At 40.9% G+C, this 25,466-nt stretch overlaps 1 protein-coding gene across 9 annotated transcripts in view; it reads left to right on the top strand.

Annotated features, from left to right (window-relative positions):
- LOC147025739 (CDP-diacylglycerol--inositol 3-phosphatidyltransferase-like) overlaps positions 1-25,466 on the top strand; it is a 102,208-nt gene that overhangs the window by 55,719 nt on the left and 21,023 nt on the right. For all 9 annotated transcript variants that reach the window (XM_085880487.1, XM_085880488.1, XM_085880486.1 and 6 more), the window contains 2 exons: positions 13,045-13,126; positions 14,814-14,895. In XM_085880487.1, the coding sequence (XP_085736613.1) occupies positions 13,045-13,126; positions 14,814-14,895 (164 nt within the window). The remainder of the gene's footprint in view (positions 1-13,044; positions 13,127-14,813; positions 14,896-25,466) is intronic.

Raw genomic sequence — 25,466 nt, 5'->3', positions numbered from 1 at the left:
TGACCTCAAAAATGCTCTTGTGGCTGAATGGAAGCAAATCTCCGCAACAATGTTCCAACATCTCATGGAAAGCCTTCCCAGAAGAGTGGAGGCTGTTATAGCAACAAAGGAGGGACCAACTCCATATTAATGCCCATGATTTTGGAATGAGATGTAGGATGAGCCGGTGTCCACATACTTTTGGCCATGTAGTGTAACTTTAGCATACATTGAAAAGTAATGAAAGTGTTATTTTTGTCCCCTGACACTAACAAGGTTGGAGACAGGGGACATGAAAATAAGCTCTGTCTGACCGACCGACCATCTGTCCATATACCTTTTTGTTCGATATTTCAAAAACCTTTGAACATTTAATTGCTGATATCTATTCCTCATGACATTAGTGCAATGTGATAAGATCATGCCTGTGATTGGCTGAATTATATTGCCATGGTAACTATCTTGGTAACTTGGCTTGTGTACGTGATATGTCAAAAATTGCTCAAGATTTAGCTTTTATATTACACAGATCTGTCCCTCATACCCCCCAAAAGGCGGGGGGGGGGGACTTAGAGTATCAGCTCCTTGTTGTACTCTCCTTACACGCTTAGTTTATGAATATAAACAAAAGCTCAGATCAAATTTAAGCACCCTCTGACATCTGCTGGTGAAGAAAATAAGAACATGCTGTGAATTAACATTTACGTTTCGATGTGAGGTATTTAAATATTACTATGTGTAAATAAATCCTCACCTTCACTTTATTATTCATTTTATGCTCACTTTCTGTTTCTCCACTGTTCATCGGCCGACGTTTTAACACCAAGTTTAACGTATATGTATATGTATATATATACATATATATATATATATATATATATATATATATATATATATATATATATATATATATATATATATATATATATATATATATATATATATATATATATATATATATATATAGTCACGGTGGTGGCTGGCCCAAATTGTGGTGATGGGTGGTTAACACCACCAGCCCCCCTGGACGGCCGAGCGGGTCCTTATTAATAGGAGGTGGACACATTGATCTTCTCTAGAGACCTTTGAAATTTGGCCCTAAAAATGCCAAATGTGAAAACGCATTTTTTTTCAACTTCAGGGGCTTATAATTTTATAATGGACTCCTCCAGAAAGTTAATCTATCGATAATTCCAGCAATCTCTGTGTCTGTCTGTTTGTCTGCAACTGCCGTTTCTCGACGACCGCCGGTCTGATCTCATTGAAACTTGCCAGGAATATTGCCGGGGACCCCCGGATGTGCCTTTTTGAGGTTTGATCTCGATCGGCCGAGCGGTTCCCAAGTTACAGCCATTTTATTGCCTTTTCAGTGTTGAAAAGGTGTATATATGGCAGCTGAAGGTGTCGTTCCACCTTCTCACCTTATCATGCCATTTTTTTCCCCAAATTATTAATAACCAGACGACCACCGGTCCGATCGGATTGAAACTTGCCAGGAATATTGCCGGGGCCCCGCGGGTGTGCCTTTTCAAGGTTTGATATCAATCGGACAAGCGGTTCCCAAGTTACGGCCATTTATCTGTCAACCAATGCCAGGACACGGTGCTATGACATCACGAATGACATCACAATTAATGTTTTTAAAAATTCTTTATTAATTTAATATTTTTTTGCACGATTGACGTCACAATTCTTCTTCTTCGTTTGGTATGACGTCACAATCGACACTGGGGACCTGATTATGTGCCTTTTCAAAGTTTGATATCGTTCTTCCTCATCCATTTCAGCTGTTTCCCAAGTGTTTCCCAAGGTTTGAAAGCTGTTTTATCCCAAGGTTTGAATTAATTAATTAATCCCAAGGTTTGATTATTATGCAAATTATTAATTAATCCCAAGGTTTGAATTTTCCCAAGGGAAACAGCTGTTTCCCAAGGGTTTGAAAGCTGTTTTTTTTCCCAAGGTTGGAATTAATCGTTGTGCTTGGTTGACATTTGTGAATACATTTACAGAGAGAGGAGGGAGAGAGGAGGGGGGGAAGAGGAGGGGGAGAAAGAAGGGCGGGAGAGGGGGGGAGAGGGGGGCAAGAAAGGGGAGAGAGAAAGGAAAGAGAGGAGAGAGAAAGGCGTGAGAGGGGGGGGCAAGAGAAGGGAGAGAGGAGGGGGTGAGAAGGGGGAGGGAGAGAGGAGGGGGACAGAGGAGGGGGGCAAGAGAAGGGTGAGAGGGGGGAGGGAGGAGGGGGGGGAGAGAGAGGCGGCGTCACAAGTCTTCTTCTTCGTTTGATATGACGTCACAATTGATGCTGGGGACCTGATACTGCAGGCACGAAGCTGCACATACTGGCACGCACCTATTGGCACGCCCCTCCGGGCCCGCCCCTACGGGCCCGCACTAGTATTGCAAATATTTACTAACTGGCATCCAAATTTTCAATTATCACATCAGATAGCCTCTGGGATGCATATTTCTCACTCTATAGGAAGCTAAAAATGGCTTTTGGGCCAAAACGAGCTAAAATAAGGTGAAACTATAAGAGCCCTCCTGAAAATATGGAACAACTTAGAATTTTTTCCTCATAACACAGTGATTATAGGGTCATTATCTATCCATAGATACATTTTTGGGGGGATAATACAGTTAGGTGATAAATTATAAAAGTTTTACCATAAGCCCTTGCCTCCGAGGGCTCTAAAATGGACCAATTTTGTCCCCTGTTTGACCATGTGGCTTGGGGTTAAGGATCTTAATTTTTTTTTGTAAAGATTGCCTCGTATAAGATGTGTCTACTGACCGAATAATTTTATCTAACGCCCATGGCTTCATATTAAAATAAATTTTTATTTACATGCACGTTTTTTGTAATTATTCACTTTTTTCATATTCATGAGCTTATAAATCTGAAACTGAACTCTATAGCAAAGTGATACTGCAGATATTTATAAACTGGCATATGAAATTTAAGGATCTGTTATCAGAATGCCTGATAAATGCACGTTTCTATCTGTAGGAAGTTGAAAATGCCACTTTGACCAAAAATGGTGAATATGCAGGGGGCATTAACTGAGGTTATGTAACAACTTAGATTATTCTTCTCATAAAATAATAATTATAAGTACATTTTTTTATTCAAAAATTAATTCTTGTAATGATAATCCAAACATATGCTTGTGTTTTAATTTAAACAAGTGAAATCCTTTAATACAGCACGTGTGGTGAATCAAATGAGTACACTGATGTTAAAATATGCAATTTGTGCTTTTTCAGTTGAAAATCAATTAAACAATGTACTTAATATTTGAAATGTAAAAATCTTGTTATTATTGTGATAAGCACCTTTATAAATAACAGAAGGAATGAAGTCGTTCGATACAGCATGGCAGGAGGCCACAAAAGAATGATTGTAAGTAAATTTCAACTACTAATGCATGACGAAACACTTGTTTATGGCTAATATTAAAGAGAATGATGGCATAAGAAGAACTTAGCCTGGAATCCTTGTGCATAAAACCGCCCACACAACACACGTGGTGTCCTTTGACCAATCAGGAGCAGTGCAGTTACAGTATCGTTTCCTTCAGCTCGATTGGTCTTGTCCTGCACGTGATGTTTTCGGTTTTTTTTTTCGTTCTTGTTGAATCTGAGGAGATTATTTTTTCGTTCTTGTTGTAAGTAAATTTCAACTACTAATGCATGACGAAACACTTGTTTATGGCTAATATTAAAGAGAATGATGGCATAAGAAGAACTTAGCTTTCTGCGTTCGGTGCGAAATGCCATGGTGGACGGAAATGACATCGTTCGTTCGTTCGTTCGTACATGAGGGGAGCGTTTCTTCGTTTTTTTCCGTCAAGCAATATATTAAATGGTTTTCATATATATATATAACACATTAGTTTCACAAATTTCCCTTGAAATACTCGGGTATTTCCATCAATTGTCGCCATTTCCGTCGAGATTACGCACTACATCTACCGGACGGCCGTCATTGGCTGTCTTGAGGCACGTGGGGGGGGGGGGGGGACACCCGGACCCACCGGAGACGACGCCGGGGACATTTCAAACTCGGTGCAATTGTATACAGTGCACGCGCTGTAAAAACATGTCCTACAGTTCTCTATTTGAAGTCATTAGTTATGACATACACCACTAGATGGAGTAATGGTCTGTCATAACACGAGGGGCAGCACAGTCAACCTGTCTGTCTGTTTGGAGAACAAAGGAGAGGAGGAAACAAAGGAAATGGATGCAGAAAAACCTGGGCCCAGTGGCACAAGTCTGACAAGTAGATGCACTGTTGGAACCAAATTAGATTAGGAGTGTCACAAGACCTATTATACAAGGAAGGTTGGGCTAAAACAAGTTGCTGCTTTGGAGAAGAAGTCACAAGAATTGATTTCATGGAGATCAGGAATTACTTTCAGTTCAGAAGACAGTATTTGCCGACATCATGAGACTGTATACCTTTCCCGGTATGAGTGTCGACAGACCTCCTGTTGTGATCCTTTCCAGTTTCACACGAAAAATGTGCACAGCAAGTCAAATAAAATCTTGTTTCGTAAGATCCTCCCTTATGAGTAAATTTATTGCTAAGTACTGGGATCTTTTTTTTGGGATTTGGAGAAATTTGGTTAATTTCAAAATATTTTTTGATCTTGATTTTGTTTCCACAATGAATAAATTGACAAATAAAATGTTAAATTGTTTCTACAATGTGCATCCTTATCACTAATGTCTAATAAGAAGCATAATTTAGCCTCTTGCGCACCCCTGAAAGTTCACCTTGTTTTGTACCAAGTGGGCCAAATTGCCATATTTAGCTTCCTAAAACTAGGAGTATGTGCTTTCTCGACACATTCTGATGCCACAATCTGAAATTTTGTATACCAGTTTATAAAATTCTGCAGTAACTCTTTGCTGGATAGTTCCATTTAAGATTTATAAACTTCTGAATATGAAAAAAGTGAATAATTATAAAAAAAAAATCGTGCATGTAAATAAAAATTTATTTTACTATGAAGCCATGGGCGTTAGATAAAATTATTCGGTCAGTAAACGCATCTTATATGAGGCAATCTTTAGAAAAAAAATGAAGATCCTAAACCCCTAGCCACATGGTCAAACCAGGGGACAAAATTGGTCCATTTTAGAGCCCTCGGAGGCAAGGGCTTATGTTAAAACTTTTATCATTCATCACCTAACTGTATTATCCCAGCAAAAATGTATCTATGGATAGATAATGACCCTATAATCACTGTATTATGAGAAAAAAATTCTAAGTTGTTCCATATTTTCAGGAGGGCTCCAAAAGTTTCACCTTATTTTAGCTCGTTTTGGCCCAAAAGCCATTTTTAGCTTCCTATAGAGTGAGAAATATGCACCCCAGATGCTATCTGATGCCACAATTGAAAATTTGGATGCCAATTCGTAAATATTTGCAATATTAACTTTCTAGAGGAGTCCATTATAAAATTATAAGCCCCTGAAGTTGAAAATAAGGCGTTTTTCACATTTGGCATTTTTAGGGCCAGATTTCAAAGGTCTCAAGAGATAGATGTTTTTTAAACTATGAGGAATTGAACGCTAATCTTTTGCATGGTGGGTAGAGCCATATAGATCTACATTGAATAATTTTTCCAGCAAAATCTGAGGAGGTGACCTGGGGACCCTGAGGTGAGTTGGCACGGAATGACCCAGCTGCTTCGTGCATCGATCGTCTTCACCGACCCGCTATGACATACACGAGGCTCGGGGTCAGTTTCTCACTACTCAATCAAGAGCCAAAAAGCCAGTGTCTTGTTTCGTGCTTATGCTCGCCCTGAACTCTCCCCCTCTCGTGCGCTTTCTCCCTCTCGCCTCTCAAAATGTGCCAGCCTACTGAGTCCGATGCCTCTCAAAATGTGCCAGCCTTGAACTCCCACCTATGATTCTCTTCCGAATCAACTCTGCCTCATGCGTTCGTCACACTGACCTCATGCGTGCGCTCTGTCGATCTCTCATCCTATACAGTTGTCAGAAGCCTCCCACGCCCTCTTTTTCCTCAGGCGTCTCCCGTCGAACAATCCTCTGCCTCCGGGGCATGGCCTGCTCGCACGAAACCCGTGAAGGCAGGGCCTCCGTCCGCTCGGCATGCCTGGCTTTAGGGACATGTTCCCCCTCATGGTTTTGGTTATAAGGACAAAGGGAAAAGTCACAGAGGGGTGATTACATACTGGGGAAGCTTATTCTTAGACCCTAGCTAATTAACACACCACCCCTTTGTGTGGTGACACGTACAACTTAGTCACAAATTCCTGAACTTAATCACATCGAGATGCCTCCTACATGTCCACGGACCTCTACACAATGCTATATTCCCTAATAAATTCTTCAATCTACCCCCACAACCGTAATATATATATGTATGTATATATGTATGTATGTATATATGTATATATATATATATATATATATATATATATATATATATATATATATATATATATATATGAGCCTTTCCACAGTAATGGCTAACCATTGTGTTACATACATAGTCCACATTAAGTGTGTCCAGTTTATCTTGCAAATGAGGGGAAATAAAAGACTGACCCCTCTACTACTGGAATCCAACAGTAAGAAGATAATTTAACCCAGCACAATTTATTGATGGGGTGTTCTGTCTTCATTAACAGAAATGGCTCAAAGCCTTCTGTAACAGACGTGACTTTGGTCCGCAATCGGAAAGCCAGATTTTTGTACAGCTTTTACGGCGATATGGACTTACCACTAATGTTATCCTTTGTTACACATTTGTCATTTAGATTAAGTTATGTTATCACAAAAATAACAAGACCATATTTTTAAAGGTTGTAAAGCTTGAGCATTTTGTTTCTTTCATGACGAATTGACCGATAGCATAACGATTGTTACTCTGTTTTCAACCCCCCAGCATTCACATTAAAGTATATTTTTGGCAAATTCAGGGTGTGGGATATCATAAGTAAAGTCTTTTTACACATATAATCTAAACCAGTCTCAATCAAAAACATATGTGTTCATATAAAACTCTTGGTAAATCTATTTCGTTTTTAATATAACACTTAAGACAAAGATTTATTCCCATCACAGTGAATAAAATTTTATCTGCACGCTTTAATTTTAGGACAATAGCGGTTTTGCTATAAATAGTATATATCTATATACACCTAAAAACATGTTAGTGGTATTCTATGGATACTTTAGGAATTCTGTGATAGCTCCTGAAGATAAGACCCTTAAATGCATCATATTACTGTGGAACAGCTCATATATATATATATATATATATATATATATATATATATATATATATATATATATATATATATATATATATATATATATATACAGGGTGAGTCAAACGTAGCACTCGATTTCTGTTTTTTCGGCTGTCAGATTCTTGCATTATTGCAAGTAAAACAGCTTGGTACAGTTCCGTAATAATTTTTAACAGCGTCTCACGTAGCGAACGCTGCTCATAGAGAGCTCGGCGTTGTTGTTGTTGTTGTTGTTGTTGTTCTTCTTCTTCTTCTTCTTGTTCTTCTTGTTCTTCTTGTTCTTCTTCTTCTTCTTCTTCTTCTTCTTCTTCTTCTTCTTCTTCTTCTTCTTAAACCTTAATATCTCGGACTCGGCTCTTGTATATACAAGATCCGGATCGCCTTAAATACTGAGCACATGTACACATCCTCACATAGACGGTGCCTTTTGAGAGTGTCTATCATGAACTTTTAAATATATTCGGACATTTGCTTTAAAGTTTCGAAAAGTTCACGTTACTATTTAAAGATTATTCCATTTATCGTATTGTAATTTCGTAAATGCATTATTTATTTCGTAAATACACGATATATAGTAAATACATAAATACATTATGACGGGTTTCGCTATTGGCTTAATGAAGGCACGTGATGAAATATCGGAAGTTGTTGTTGTTGTTTAAAAAAAAAAAAAATTTTTTAGCAGACAAAACCTTTAGGACACTGCTCTTGGACACATTTGTCCTTGTTTCTTGAATAAATGGTTAGATAAACATGTTATTCATTTATTTCTACCTTCTTGTACACTGTAATACAAATGGCAAACAAATAATCAACTGACAGAAATTGGGCACTACTTCTGACTCACCCTGTGTGTATGTGTATATATGTATATATGTATATATATATATATATATATATATATATATATATATATATATATATATATATATATATATATATATATATATATATATATATATATTGTATACAGGGAGGGTAGCCTGAAAGTCACTTTACCCATTCCCAGTGAAGCATTGTTCTTGAACTCCTTTAATATACAGGTTTTATTGTACAGTACTTACAATAATTAATTTGTCGTTTTATCTATATGTGCTCCATCATTTTTCTGAGTCAGTGTTTCCGCATAGCATAGCGGGTGAGGGCAGAGGGGAAGGGATGGAGGGAAGTGCGAGAAATTTATCGGGGTAAAGTAACTTCGGGGCTACCCTGTATATATACAATTTTGTACCACTTTTTCCATTGTAATGTTTTTGGTTTCGTTGAACTTTCTTCCCTACAACTTTCACTTGAAGCAACGGCACAGTTTTAATGATGTACACACAATGATGCAACCCAAAACCAAACCCTAAAATCCACATTAAACCCCCTCGGCCTTGCTGTTCTTTCCCATTTAGAATTTATTCGGTTCCATCAGAACTGTAATTTTGACATTTTTTAATTTGCCTTGCTCAGTCATCTTTGCGAATGAAAACATCTTATAAGCATAATATGTACCAACCACTTTAAATTGAACTGAATCTTCCAGCATTTTTAATACATTCTGATTTCATCATTTCCCAAGATCTTTCAATTTTTCAAAAGTATCCAAAGCTCACCTGTACATATCCACACAGTACCTTTTGAACATGGTACACGGTTGTGTGCCCATACCATGGCCAAATTGCCTGATTGGGGTTTGTGGTTTTAATGAACAGATTTCCTTCACATATGGCACATGATGTACAGTACTTTCCTCCCCTTCCTCTTATTCCCATTTCCTCCCAACTTTCGTTCTTTTCTCCCTTCTCCCCCTTCTCAAATTATTTACCCCCCTTAAGATTGGTCTTGATAGAAAAAGTTTCAAAACCATGTGACCATTGTGCACTGACCTTTTTTTGGTGGTGATCCATGATAATGCCCTGTAGAGATTTCCGTCCATGCTTTTCCCTCCCCTCCTCTAATCTCTCACTTTTTTGGTTATGATTTTTCTTCATTTCACCCAATCCCCTCCCCCTTCACATCACAGCCCCTTCCCAGCTGGCATTTCCACATTGGCATGAATGGAAAAACAATAAGTTTAATATTGTAAGAATGTGCTTTTGCTCCCATGAGCCTTGTTGGCAAGATTGTTGTTGGCACTGTGTTGTTGGCACTGTGTTGTTGCAACCCTGCAGGTGTTTTGTATTTTGGGGGGAGGGTGAGGGGGGAGGTGGTTGGGGAGAAGATATTGTTAGGCCTCTGGCAATACTTGGTCGTTTCAGAAGATACACTGTTTTGATGGCCTAATCACAGATCCGGCATTAATTAGGGAAGTATTCTACAGTGACATTAAATATATTGTTGCGGAAATGGCCCTTAGTGTGTTATTAAATATAGGATTAGCCCAGATCACCCATTAAATGCATGTTTAGCCAGGTTGTTCGGTAAATGGACGTTACATGTGTGTCAGGAGATGTAGGAGGCATGTTCATTGTTTGTACAGTGGTGGTGTACCGGGAGGTTCTTCTTCTTCGTTCCCCTCTCCGGACGAGAGTCTCCGCCCAGTGCCCTGGGAGGAGCAGTCGGCTTTGAGGTGAGCGAGCACCGGGAAGGCAACAGAGAAACTATGAGTATCGAGTCGGGTGATCGGCAGTAGGAGAAACTGCATGAGGGTTTTTGCGATCGGCTTTTCAAAAAGAGCGAGCCAAAAGAAAGGCAAGGAAGGGACTGAATGAGGTCAGTCTGCCTTCTGCTGGAGAGAAACGACGAGTGGGAGTCGCGATCGGCTGCTTCGTGAAAGAGGCAAGAGAGGCTGCTGGAGTCGAGGCTGCTAGAGTCGAGTCTGCGATCAGCTTCGTGAAAGAGGCAGGAGGAACTGGATGAGGGGAGTCGGTGATCGACTTTTATGAGGAGGTCCTCAACACGTTTGTCGATATGCCTGCGGAGCCCAACACCCCGATTTGGCCTTGTCTGCTGAACAGGCCAGGCCTGGATTTGTATGCTGGACCTTGTGAAGGGCCAGCTGGAGCATACGTGGACCTTCCGCTCTGGTACCGTCGACCTTACGGGGGCTAAACGCGCTGAGGCTGCGTGCGTGGGTGGTGCGACAAAAGGAGGACGACGCCGCCATTTTGCCACGCGGCATGTTTGAGCTTGGGTGCTTGAATCCGTGGACATCGGCTTGTCACGAGCTACATTCGGGCCTTTGACACTTTTCCTCTCGTCCATGAAGCATCACCAAGTACTCTGTCTTGTCTGCATGTTGTCTAAGGTTTATCTCACTGGGGTCCCCTTCGAAACCCGTAATCCGTAGCTCCCTAGTTAAGAACGGGTTATATATTGATTATGACATTGTCGTGCATCCTTGCTTGTGTTGTGTTCCCCGATGTGTCCCCAATAAATCTGGCTGATTCGTATGAAGTTGCCGCTTTGGGTTTGTTCGTGCCGTGCTGAGAAACAATTCGCTCGATTGGTATATAAAACCAAAATGGTTACAGACTGGCAGAATTAGCTCGGTCTCTGACAAAACCAGTCTGTAACTGGGGTCGATTCACCCAGCTGGCAAGGCACAGGTGTATTTTGGTATCGTGATCTGAGGCGCGTAACCCGAGAATTGTGCCGAACCAGCCGGCGTTGTAACCCTGGAGACGGCGGTGATTGACATCACTCGACACCGTCTGAATCCTTAACAATATACTGACCAGTCAGTTGGTGAAGTTAAATTCTGCTTTATTTAAACCTTTGGTGGTCAATGTGCTGTGGCACATTCTTGGAAATGCACTTTATCATTTTTGAAATAAATTTTACTGATCACAACATAAAATATACTCCATATCATAATTTTGAGAAGGCTCCATTATATTATGAAGAAGATAAAGATGATTTGTAACACTGTCTATCACCAAAGGTGGCGCTACTTCCATTCCATCTCCTGAAACCCACCCACATGTGGAAACACAAACAACTTGCACGCACGTTGCACTCATGTATGCGCACACACATGAAGGTGGATGCTTTAGGACCTGGCAGGGCTCAGTTCCACATTCTGAAACCTGCATATGGAGATGACAAAACACACACACACACACACGCACACATACACACATATACACACACACCTGCTCCATTATACAGGGTGCCCCACAGAAAACCAGGAAATTTGGTACAGTTTATTTAAAACAAAACAAAAGCAAACTTAGATGTAGTGTAAAACAAAGATATACTTTACTTTAGAAAATTTATATGTAAAACTATGTTCCCACTGTCGTACGATCTGTTATGAACGCCACGATTGGCCATTCGTAGTTGACCATGGAATTTCTCTGAAATTTCAGGTTTGGATACGAGGTGATGCGAGTCGATACGTTCTGATGCGATTTGTTGCGCTCGGATGCGATCTGTTCACGATTTGTCAATTTCAGGTGTCACGGTCTGATCTTCCGATCAGATACGATCACATATGTTCCGATAGGATTGTTTCGATTGAGTCCACGATTGGGTCTCGATCTGACACGATCATCACGATCGGGTTCCCCGAATTGGGACGATCTGGTACGTGCAGATACGTTCCGATACGTTCGTCAAGAACCAATGCGCTCCGATACGATTGTGGTCGCGATGTCTTTCATGATCATGATCGAGGTTGATCACGATTTGAGCTACGACTGGACCGCGACGGGTATATATACAGCCCGACTGACCATGGACTTCATTGTTTCTTGAACTTTTACAGAGTAAACACTACAACCCTCAACCATTGATGATGGCAGGAGTTGCGGATGATGACAACATGGCATTTGCAGTATTACTGTATACTTACATAATCGCCAGATAATGCCGGCTCTGGCTGGACTGGTTCAGGCTCCGGGGTGGGACAGCCTTGCCCTTTCCCTTCTTGCCTCTGGTACCCTTGGGTGGCATCTCTCAAAGGCTCTAAAAATTACTAGCAAAGGCAAGTTACTAAGATGTGCTCTCTTCAAGAGTAGATCGCTGAATGAGATTCATTAAATCTTGTTCGATATATATATATATATATATATATATATATATATATATATATATATATATATATATATATATATATATATATATATATATATATATATATATATATATATATATATATATATATATATATATATATATATATATATATATATATATATATGCACGAGAACTCGTAACAGATCGTGAGTGTTCGTGTAAAAACGTAACTTCTTGTATCTACTCGCATTTACTCGTATCAACTCCTATCTGCTCGTGAGTCATTCGTGTCAGGTCTTGAGCAATGGGACCCGAGAGAGCGTAACAGATCGTGACAGATCGTGGGAGATCGCAACACATCTCAACAGAGCGTGGTGTTTGTCTTGTCTAAAATCGATCCCGATCACCACGATTTGGAAGCACGATTAGATGCGATCTGTATTAGATGCGATCTGTCGCGCTTTGTTACGATGCAATACGATCTGATATGATGATCCCAATTGACAATTGATCGTGTTGATCGTAGAAAAATTTTGAACCGTTCGAAAATTTTATACGATTAACACGATTGCCATGACTGACCTCAAGATCTGATAAGATCTGATAGGATCACCACGATTAGTCCACGATTAAGACCACAATTTCAATCGTGCCATGCATCGTGATAGTGGGAACAGACTATTAGTTTATTGATATGGTAAAATACGGCAAAATAAATCTCAAAATCTCAAATTTCCTGGTTTTCTGTGGGGTACCCTGTAGATAGATACAGTATGAGCCATTTGTGTGCCATCATGTTAACCCCTCCTGCTTTCTTTCCTTCCTCCAACAGCTCAGTGCTGAAATCCAATGAAAGCCACAAGACTGTAGGTGTCTCGTGCAGCTGGTTGATGAAGGTTTACTACAACTCGCCTGTGAGATTTCCTACACCAACAAAGCGTGTGTGTGTGTGTGTGTGTGTGTGTGTGTGTGTGTGTGTGTGTGTGTGTGTGTGTGTGTGTGTGTGTGTGTGTGTGTGTGTGTGTGTGTGTGTGTGTGTGTGTGTGTGTGTGTGTGTGTGTGTATAATATATATATATATATATATTTACAAAAAAAACAATATTTTTATATACAGGTAGTCGTCGACTTACGACCGCGATCGGTTCCGACGGATCGGTCGTAAGTCGATTTGGTCGTAAGTTGGCCAACCTTTATTTTTAGCTTTATTTATCGTGTACAGGCCTATGTACTGTATAGGCCTATTCAAAAATTACCGTATGTATATTGTACTGTATAATGATATAATAATCATTTGTAAGTCATATTTTATTAACATTTTCGTTGTTCAAGTCAAACACTGCACCACTACAGTACAATTGGTTTAATACTGTATTTGCAACAACATACAAAAATACAAAATGTGTTATTGGTCGATCGCATGGGTGCAGAACCTTTTACAGCTTCACGAATCCTTTCTTTGTCTTTCAAAATGGTCGACACAGTAGAGTGTGATAACTTAAGATCACATGCGATCACATTCACTTTCTTTCCTCCTTCGTACTGTTTGATCACCTGCATTTTCGTGGCGAGATCAATGGCCTTTCTTTCCTTCTTGGCAGGTTGAGGAGTAGACAAAGATAATTTCCTCTTGGTTGACATCTTGGGGATGACATCTTGAGACCACGCTAACACGCTAGCAATGGCGGGCGCTGGGGTGTAAACTGAGCAGTCTGAGTGGGCGGAGACGCGGAGCATTCTGGTCGTAAAGTCGTAAAGTCGAACAGTTGTAAGTCGCATAGGTCGTAAGTCGACGACTACCTGTGTATGTGTATATATATATGTATGTATGTATGTATGTATATATATATATATATATATGTATGTATGTATGTATGTATATATATATATATATATATATATATATATATATATGTATGTATGTATGTATGTATATATATATATATATATATATATATATATATATATATATATATATATGTATATATATATCATCTTCTTCTTCTTTCGGTTGCTCCCGTTCGGAGTTGCCACAGCGGATCATCTGTATGATCCGCATAGTGATTTGGCATATGTTTTACGCCGGATGCCCTTCCTGACGCAACCCTGGTTGCCTCTTACGACACAGGGATATGGTACACCTATTTTAACCGGGGTATACACCGGCCCAGTATACTGGTACTCATTTCACCGACCTCAGAAGGATGACAGGCTGAGTCAACCCCCTGGTGTAATTCAGTAGCCCAATGGGGCTTGAACTCAGGACCTTTTGGATACCAAGCCGCTGCCCTAACCACTGCGCCAACACCAGGCGTGTGTGTGTGTGTGTGTGTGTGTGTGTGTGTGTGTGTGTGTGTGTGTGTGTGTGTGTGTGTGTGTGTGTGTGTGTGTGTGTGTGTGTGTGTGTGTATGTGTGTGTGTGTGTGTGTGTGTGTGTGTGTGTGTGTGTGTGTATATATATATATATATGTATATATATATATGTATATATGATCACGCACATATTAATGCCTGATAGAAAGTGGAGTTATGTAACATTTCAAATTGTGGTCTCTGCTTGAGAAATCACTGTAAAATAACCATTGTTTCTCCTTCATTGCAGTCTGTGATGTCTCTGATATGTACTGGCAATGAGCTGTTCTTTTGCTGCCTATTGCTCTGCTATCACTATTCTGGACCTTCTGGTATGTGCTTTTTGAAACCATTCACACCATTCGTACAAATATTTCCACGACATACAGTTCATGTCATGTGCAGTAACTCTCCTAGTCAACAGATGACAACACATTTGCCCCTGCAATATCGCATGTAATACAATTGCATTAGACACATGCTCCATTAATGACTGTAAAATTCCCTTTGTTGACTTACCCTTGTAATTGCAGGTGCCATTATTATTATTATTACTTGTAGTGGCTGTAGTGGCAGTCATAGTCGGAGTAGTAGTAGTCAAATTAGCATCACAAAACCCCATGTAATTATATTTATTAAATAGATTTTTAAAATGATCACTAATCTCCCCATTCAAATCAATTTATTTACGATAGAGTGCATATTATTTTAAACTAACAAATACCACCCGTTGCTTCGCTGACCGACAAGAGAGACAGACACGAGGAAGGGGAGGGAGAGCGTGGAAGGGGGAGTGGTGGGGGGGGGAGGAGCGACGCCACACCACACGTTGCTGTATACTCTGGGAGGAGGGGTGTGAGAGACAGGGAAAAAGAGAGTTAGCAAAGAGAGTGTTAAGCAATGCTTGATGGCCACACACACACACACACACACACACACACACACACACACACACACACACACACACACACACACACACACACAGACACACACACAGACACAGACACAGACACAGACACAGACACAGACACAGACACAGACACAGACACAGACACACACTTCCCTATTTATGTCATCGAGATGTTCCTGGAAAACATCATTAAATCAAGATGGTGTAGATCAAACTTTAAAATTCTATTGACTTCATGTGTTAAAGAGCAAATGCATTCCTGCCAGAAAAAGAAAAAAAAAAACCGAGTGGAATTTTTTCAGAGTAAATGAATTAAAGTATGATTACAATTAAAATAAAACTTGTACGAAACATAGGGGTCTGGTCGTCGTCTTCTTTTTCCGGTGCAGCACAAGGCTGCGAGTAGCATCATTGACTGAGGATGTTTCAGTGCTACTGATGCAGTGCCCCTGTAGGTTAGAGCAGGAATTTGGAATTTGGCCAGGATGTTGGGGATAGCTCCCCCTACTCGTCTCGGACACCACAAATAGATTTTTAATGCCCACCAACTAATTCCAGCAGATGTGACGCCCAGTTTAACGTCCATCTGAGGGATGGTACACATTGATAAATCATCCTGCCTGTGAAACACCGGGATGACAGTTTACATCTAGATTGAGATTCAAACCCAGGCTAGAAAGCTTAGAGTGAGTGTGTACCTCTCTGCCATCCTGCTGTGATGTGGGGAAGTATGCTGTTGATAATGAGTCAGACAGAGGCACAGGGTTGTCTGCCCCTTTCTCCATGTCTGACTTCATAAGAGGATATGCTGGCTTCTTTGCACTTCTTCGGGGCGATGGAGTTGGTGTTGATTTTGTGGAGGATGTTGATGATGTTGGTTCATCAGCTCGAAGCCTTTCAACCTTCTGAAAGAAGCTAAAGAGAGTCTTCTGCACTGCTTTCTTCTTTTATTTTTCAGCAAGCATTCCTTTGTAGCCACTGAATACCGACGAGTTTGGCATTTCACTCAAGCAGATTGGCAAGGACTGCAAGTAGGCCGGCAGCCCACATAGCGTACCATGCATCCGCCCCACAACAAATTGCCACTGAATTTTTTTTTTAAACCATGGGGTGTACTCAACCCCATATCAAGTGGTAACAGTAAAATAACTCATTCCCACTGTTTTTTCAGACTATCTCTAACACCACCCTATATATCCGTATTTTTCATTAAAATGACATCCGCAAATGACTAAAATGTTCACAGTTTCTTCAAGTCACTGTAATCATATATATGGGTCAAAATGGCCTTGTAATATACCAAATTAAAGGCCATTATCTTAAAAAAAATCAATAACGATATCATTGTTGTCATTCTTATTGTTGCGCAAATAAAATGTCATTGTAATCAATGCCCCTTTCCTGCTGCAAAATCTGTGTGAATTTGGGAATGTGTTTGTGTAATGCATTAAGTTTGAGTTTTTTCATGGTATTCGACATTGTTACAATAATTCACTGATGAATGAAGTTTATTAATGTTTGTTGTGGAGATTTATTATTGCAGATAGTAAATATAGAAGTCCAGGTCCAGACCGCAGGACCAGTAGATAAGTTCACATTTTACTTTTATTTAAGTTTCTTTTCCAGATGTAATTATTTCAGTGATATTTAAGCAACTTTTGTTCGTAACCTGTTCCATTTTATTCTATGCATAATTATTGCATATTAAATACTTACTGAATGCAATATATATTTATATATTTTCAGAGACATGGTGAACAAAATGCATCATAATGAATGATCCTGGACATAACGCAGAGCCTCCTGCAAAGAGGAAAAAGGAGAAAGCACGTGAAAAGACTCAGCCATGTTGTGTAGTACATTTTGTTGGCATCTCTCACGGCACATTCAAGTTCTTCAATGATGACAAAACTGCTCGAGTCAAAATAGATAAAATTCGTGACATCAAGGAGCGCAGACTAGCAGAACCAGTAAAGTCCAGTAATCGTATGCAGGAACAGTGTAATCTGATCCCAGATGACATTGCTACACATCATGGGTATCCTTGGAACTGCCATAAACGGTTCATTGGAAACCAAGATCAGCTTGGACAATCATCATCCACATCAACAGACTCCACACCAGGACAGAAACCCACACGTAGAACTTGCACTGAAAAAGATCATATTATTTTCAAGCCAGATTGCATATTCTGCGAATACGAAGGAAAAAAGGCAACTAAATTGAAAGGATCATGGATTACACAAGGCTTGAGCCAATTCACCAGTGATGCATGGAAGTCAGTCCCAGAGATGGCCGAAAAGAAGAAAGATGAGAAACTCTTGATACGGATAGGGGACATGACTTGTTTGCCTGCGAAGCAAAATTTCACAGAAAATGCTTAATTGACTACATGCAAACACCAGAGAAATGGTGGAGTGAAGATCAAGTTGCATGCAAGAGGCAAGGCAGTCTTGTTGAAGCTCACCAAAAAGCATTTGATGTGTGCCTCACTGTCCAGACAAGTGTCCTTGAACAAAACAAGGTATCATCTTCGTTGCTGTCTAACCAAGTCGTCAAGAATCCATCATCATCATCGGTGTTCCATTCAGAGTTCAACAATTTTGATAAACTACTGAATGACTTGACTGGAAAGGAATCTGTACATACGGTACACGGGATCATGCTGCAGTAGGTGGCTGGCAATACAGATGACCATCGAGGCAGCACAGAACTTCCTTCTGTCCCCAGGACGAAGAAAAGGACGCTGACTCTGACTAGACCAGAAACGCTTCCAGAATGCTATATCTCCCTGGGGTGAAGTCCAACACTGTAGATACCCCAGCTGTTTCATCCTGATGTTCCATCGTCGATGGATGCATCCCTTAAACTGAACATTGTTTGGTTGCTTATGTGTTCATTGACGATCAGTCAACAACAACCAATTCCATATTGGGCTGGCTTCGTATCGAGCACAGGGACGTCACCAAAATAGCTCACCATGATAGATTATTACCCGGTAATAAACCATCCAATCACAGACTACAGACCAGTCCAGGAATGTCTGCGAAGTTTGGAAGAAGCCACACATGAAGTGGGCCAAAATTATGTGATAATCAGTTTTGACTTGGGTATCTGTATGAAGGCATTTCCAATTATCTGGCAGAACCCCGACAAATACAAGGACCACATTATCCTCATTTGAACCTTCCATCTGGATTGTGCATTCGTTTGTTCATTGATATTTTTGTTTGTTAGTATTAGCAAGACGGGTCGTATCTGATATTATATAACATCAATGATACACAATGTTCTTAATGCATCTGATGTTGTGCTGGATATTGGAGTGATAACAGCTGTAAAAAAAAAAAAAAAAAAAAAAAAAATATATATATATATATATATATATATATATATATATATATATATATATATATATATATATATATATATATACATACATACATATATATACAGTATATATATATGAGAGGAATAGAAACATCTACCCGTGGATGTTTGGCATATGACCAATAAAACGAGCACAATTTGAAAATTTTTAAGAGTTCATCCGGATTTTGTAGCAGGGATAGAATACATACATTAATTGAAGTTTACTCGTGCAACAATAAAAGTGACAAAACAATGATATTGTTATTAATTTTTTTAAGATAATGGGCTTTAATTTGGTATATTACAAGGCCATTTGGGCCCATATATATGATTACAGTGACTTGAAGAAACTGTGAACATTTTAGTCATTTTAATGAAAAACTACGGATGTATAGGGTGGTGTTAGAAATAGTCTGAAAAAACAGTGGGAATGAGTTTTTACTGTTACCACTTGATATGGGGTTGAGTGCACCCCAAGGCTTAAAAAAAAATTAAGTGGCAATTTGTTGTGGGGGGGGGGGATGCATGGTGCGCTATGTGGGCTGCCGGCCAAAAGCGGCCATCTGTCTTCAGGACTGGTCTCCTATATCTACTGCCCTTGAGGTTAACTCAGCCTGAGAATTCTTCCACAGAAACCTGCTCTCTCTCCTGCACAGATACATCTCATCTCATCTTCAATTATTCTACCCTTATTCCTACCCATGGTACACTAGATCCTGTGGTGAGGCAGTTACTCTGAAACAACTTGCCTTCCCTTTTTAGCTGGAAGGCAAATCAGACCAAAAGCAACCTCGGTGTCTTCCATAAATTCTGCAACAATTGTGTGCCCACTCTAAGAAGAACCAGAAAACAACATCTGTCCAAACTCAAAAAAGAACTTTCAAACTTGTCTCCCTCCTTTAAAACCAAGTGGTGCCTTGTTAAGTCTGTCTCTGGTGTATGTTGTCCTTCCATACCTTCCCTCTCTTCAAATGACACCACAGCCGACTCTGCTCGTCAAAAGGCTGAATGTCTCAATTCTGTGTTTCCTTCCAAATATTGTGTCCCCAACCCCTCACCCTCGATATCCATCCTTCCCAGTTGTACCAAACTGCTCCTGGACTCTGTGTGTTTGCACCTGATGAGGTGAAAAGGTTCTTTCAACCCTCAAGTCTGACTCTGCTACTGGACGAGATGGCATCAGTTCACATGTCCTAAAAACCTGTTTTGCTGGTCTTGCACACCATCTCTCTGCTCTTTTCACCCTCTCATTTTCGCTAGGTCATCTTCCATATGCTTGGAAATCTGCCAACATCACTGCACTACATAAAAGGTGCAAAAACTGATCCCCTTTAACTACAGACCGATCAGCTTGCTCACATTTTCTGGAGCATTAATTCTTCTTTCGAGTTCTTAGATAGGATCAGATGCTTCAATATCAAATCAGTTATAGTTTTTGATTTTTCAACTTTATATGCAAATTTGGATTTAGTAATCGTGAGGGATTCTCTCTTTAAAGTAATTGACAAGGTTTTAAAAATCTTTAAATTTTATATGTGTCAGGTTTGATAGAGCATTTTTTCCCAAAAATAAATACTCAAGTTTTCTTTGTTTTGATAAACAGAAGTTTAAGGATGCTGTTAATTTATTTTATTAAATACTTTTGTGTCTTTTTATGGGATAATGTTTCAGCAGGTTAAGGGTATTCCCATAGGTGGGAATTGCAGCCCTCTACTAGCGGACATTTTTCTTATTTTCTGTGAATTTTCATTCATGCAGAAACTGATGAAGGAGAAAAAAATAGGATTAGCTAAAATATTATCTCATACATGTCAATACATAGATAATATTTGTGTGGTTAACTAATTTTTTTTGATCGACAGCTTCACAATATTTATCCAGATAGTCTGATTGCAAGCAGGAGTGGGAATGATTGTACAGTTACTCCATATCTCGATGTGTTGGTTAGAGTTGGACAGAATGGTTTTCGTACAAGTATATATACTACATGGCCAAATATGCGGACACCCCTTCTAATTTGTGGATTTGGCTATTTCAACCACACCCATTGCTGACAGCACACAGCCATGCAATCTCCATACACAAACATTGTTAGTACAATGGGCCATATACTGAAGAGCTCAGTGACTTTCAACGTGGCACCGTCATGGGATGCCACTTTTCCAACAAGTCAGTTCATCAAATTTCTGCCCTGCTTAACCTGCCCTGGTTAACTGTAAGTGCTGTTATTGTGAAGTGGAAATGTCGAGGAGCAACAACAGCTCAGCCGCAAAGTGATAGGCCACACAAGCTAACAGAAAGGGTCCGTCGAGTGCTGAAGCATGTCGCTTGGAAAAATTGTCTGCCGTTGGTTGCAACACTCACTACAGAGTTCCAAACTGACTGGAAGCAACGTCAGCACAAGCACTGTTCCTTGAGAGCTTCATGAAATTGGTTTCCACATCTGCACACAAGCCTAGCATCACTATTCGCAATGCCAAGCGTCAGCTGAAGTGGTGTAAAGCTCACCGCCATTGGACTCTGGAACTGTGGAAACGCGTTGTCTGGAGTGATGAATCATGCCTCACCATCTGGCAGTCCGACGGACGAATCTGAGTTTGGCGGATGCCAGGAGAACGCTACTTGCCTGAATGCATAGTGCCAACTGCAAAGTTTGGTGGAGGAGGAATAATGGTCTGGGGCTGTTTTCATGGTTCAGGCTTGGCCCCGAAGTTCCAGTGAAGGGAAATCTTCATGCTACAGCATGCAATGACATTCTAGATGATTCTGTGCTTCCAACTTTGTGGCAACAGTTTGGGGAAGCCCCTTTCCTGTTTCAGCATGAGAATGCCCCCATGCACAAAGCGAGGTCCACACAAATGGTTTATTGAGATTGATGTGGAAGAACATGACTGGCCTGCACAGAGCCTTGACCTCAACCCCATCGAACACCTTTGGGATGAATTGGAACGCCGACTGTGAGCCAGACCGAATCACCCAACATCAGTGCTCGACCTCACTAATGCTTTTTTGGCTGAATGGAAGCAAATCCCCGCAGTAATGTTCCAACATCTAGTGGAAAGCCTTCCCAGAAGAGTAGAAGCTGTTATAGCAGCAAAAGGTGGGGACCAACTCCATATTAATGCGCATGATTTTGGAATGAGATGTTGGTCGAGCAGGTGCCCACATACTTTTGACCATGTAGTGTTTCATAAAGTTGATCATTTCAGTTTCCTTGTAGTCTTATACACCTTTCCAGGTGGCAATGTACCAATTAAAATGGGTTACAATGTCTTTTCATTTCAGCTACTTAGATTTGCAAGAATTTGTTTAGTGAAGGATGATTTTGTGGAACGTGCTGAGTTTTTTTCCATCATGTTGAACAGAGGATATTTGGCTGATTGTTTGATCAGGTGTTGTGAGAATGTCTTTAGACTCCATTGTCACCTTTTATTCGAGTTTGGTTGGTTTTCGGGTGAGCAAGTTCCATTGTTGCATTTGATTGCAAATGCGTTGCATTTGATATGATTAAAATAATAATAATAATGAATTAATTATTTTAGTGAGGTAAATTCTTGAATTAAAATTATTAGTTAAATAAGTGTATATATTTATTCATTTATATCAGTATTCAATAAAGGAGGTATTTTGATTAAAAAATACAATAAAGAAACAAGTAAATAAATAAATATTATTTATGAAATACATTTAAATAAGGCCTTAGCTATTTTATAACTTGGTTTACAGATCCTCTGACGGTATATTTGCCGAAATGAAATATAAATATAAAACATATTTTTAGCCTTTTATATTTATAAATTTTCCGCCAAAGGTGCAAAAGTTTCAAAACCCGAAATGTAAACGTCGGCATTTATTTTCAAAATATAATTTCGCACGCGTGCACCAAAATGCCGAGTCCCCTTTAACCAAACTGCGCAGTAGAGCTGCACAGTAGTCTCCGGTCATGGCGTCTGAGCAGTGGCCAGCGTGGTTCAGATTGACTGTGGTTTCTGGGGCGAAAGTGATTGTTAAGAAGTATGTCAGCGGTATAAATTTGAGTGACTGTATTGGTGATCTAATCACGCAACATCTTGATGACAAATATTCTGGCCGAACTATTGCATCAATTCTGTGCAGTAGCGGCAGGGATGATTCGCAGGCTACTCTCGATCGTGCTGATTTTATTTTTGTCGAAAGTTGTACACCGCTGTTCGTATTGAAAGATTTCGGTGCCAAGTACGTCAAAGTTTCCCTGCGAGATGCTGATATTCAGCCTTCAACGGACCAGAAATCAGCCTTTGATGTGCTCATGGGGATGGGGAGACGGTACGATCAGATGCCTGCTGAAAAGTATGAGTTGGTTATGGCTCTGATTGACCTTTTTGAGCGTGTTGACTCCTAGTAGACACCTTTTTTTAATCATATCCAGCACTATGCACTGGTGTGCATGCACTGTTGCGCATGCGCACCCATGCACTGTTCTCAGCATTGTTTCCATTTGTTTGATGATCCAACAGGTTTCTATAAGAAAAACATGCCAGACTATATTGTAACAGGGACAAATGTGTCCAAGAGCAGCGTCTGAAAGGTTTTGTCAGCTAAAAAAATAAAAAAAGCAACAACATCCGATATTTCGTCACGTGCCTTGATTAAGCCAATAGCGAGTCCCGTCATAATGTATTTACGTATTTACGAAATATCGTGTATTTACGAAATAAATAATGTATTTACGAAATTACAATATATTAAATGGAATAATCTTTAAATAGTAACGTGAACTTTTCGAAACTTTAAAGCAAATGTCCGAATATATTTAAAACTTCATGATAGATGCTCTCAAAAGGCATCCTTAATGTGAGGATGTGTACAAGTGCTTAGTATTTAAGGAGATCTAGATCGTGTATATAAAGGAGCCGAGTCCTAATATAAAGGTTTTGTCTTCACAAGAACAAGAACAAGAACAAGAACAAGCTCTCTATGAGCACCGTTCATTATGCGAGACGCTGCTAAAAACAAGTTTTAATCCTTCTTTATTGTTTTTCACATCAGATGATACAGTGAACATGGGCATCCTGCATTTGAATGGTCTTCCATCTTCAATGTCTTCTTAGATCCTCCTGGTCTGGGATTTATATTTATTTTCCCCTCACCTACCCTTGTCTTTCCATGGAACATCCCAAAACAAATCGTAAAAATATATAATTTCTAAAAATTGAAATTATTGTTGTGAATTCGCGCCCGCCGGCGTGCGGAAGGCCACGTAACTCGGATCGCGGCACGTCGCCCACCGGACGGACAATTCAGTCATGACCCTCCGGGAACTATCGCCCGGAGCCAGTCACGGGTGGGCCTTTCGACCTCACCACAATCGTGCCAATCGGCCACCCGCGTAGGATAGGGTTGTTCGCCAAACTCGACGTACCTAAGTACCCACGCGGATGGTAAACCAGGCGACCGTACCTCGCCGCAGGTCGACTCCGGACACGAGCCGCTTGGGCGGCCCGTTCCGTACTATCGGGATAACCGAGCAGTGTTATCGTCGACCTCGACGGTTCAGATTAATTACCGGGATCTTGCACCCGCTATGAACCCTTTACGTGAAGCAGGATGGAGAGTCAATGGAGAAAAAGATGAAGCGAAACGGGAAAACAGTTCACACAATGCACATTTATTTCCCGGCACACGGAAAGCACGTATATACAGCCATACAGTCAAAATGCACATATAGCAACCAAAACAATAAAAGCAACAACGACGCAGAGTTAATACCGACTACGCGCACACACGGCAACACTTATACAGCTTTACTTTAGAGACGGCGCCAACACACATTTACACAAAAGCAAAGTAAAGAAGCCACCCTCATAGACAAGGGGGCAGACAGGCCTGTAGGCCAAATGTGCGCGTGACCTGGAGGAGCGGCCATGTCCGTGAGACCAGGGGGGTCCTACCCACGTCCTCGTGACGCGTTGGCGGGCGAGCCGCAAATGTGGCCGCGCGGCTGTGCCCCGACTCCGTGCTCCTTGGCGGGTTTCGTTGGCACGACGTTTGGAGTGGGGTGGGAACGGGGCCCCCTTTTGCACTATCTCAGCGTGGGGGAAAGGGGGAATTGTTGATGCCTTGGGGGAGGGAGATGGCTGGCTGGCTTGGGTCCCGCGATGAGATGAGCGATTTCCCACACCGTAACCTCGTCGCCGACCGCCGTCCTTCTCGCCTCGGACCCGAGCTCCCTTGCCCGCAGTTCCACTGCTCTCCCTTGCCCGACTCTCCTGATGACACTCTCTCGGCGACTCCAGAACCCAACTCACTTCATTCGCCTTGCGCTCGCCTTCTTATAGGCTGGCAGGAGCAGCTAATATGCAAATATTCGGATCAGAATGACCTCGGGGGCGGAGCCACGCTCGCCCATTGGTCGGAGGAAACGGGGGCGTGAACCTCCCCTGATCCTAGAATTTGCATATATCAACTTCACACATACGCGCCTGGAAGTGGGGCCAAGCCGCCCCGCACTCGCTAATTGGACGGAGGAAAAGTGGGCGTGAAGCGTTTCTGATCCGAGTTTTCCCCTCGGAAAGGCCGCCATTTGCGCTCGCGGCTCGGTGCGTTCGGCACCAATCGCTGAACGGGCCCGAGACAGCCCGA

The sequence above is a fragment of the Eptatretus burgeri genome, chromosome 5 (assembly GCF_056783735.1).
Source record: "Eptatretus burgeri isolate ZD-2024b chromosome 5, Ebu_testis_v1, whole genome shotgun sequence".
Classification (NCBI taxonomy): Eukaryota; Metazoa; Chordata; class Myxini; order Myxiniformes; family Myxinidae; genus Eptatretus; species Eptatretus burgeri.
The sequence above is the reverse complement of the archived record's forward strand: the minus strand, read 5'-3'. Positions and strand labels throughout refer to the sequence as shown.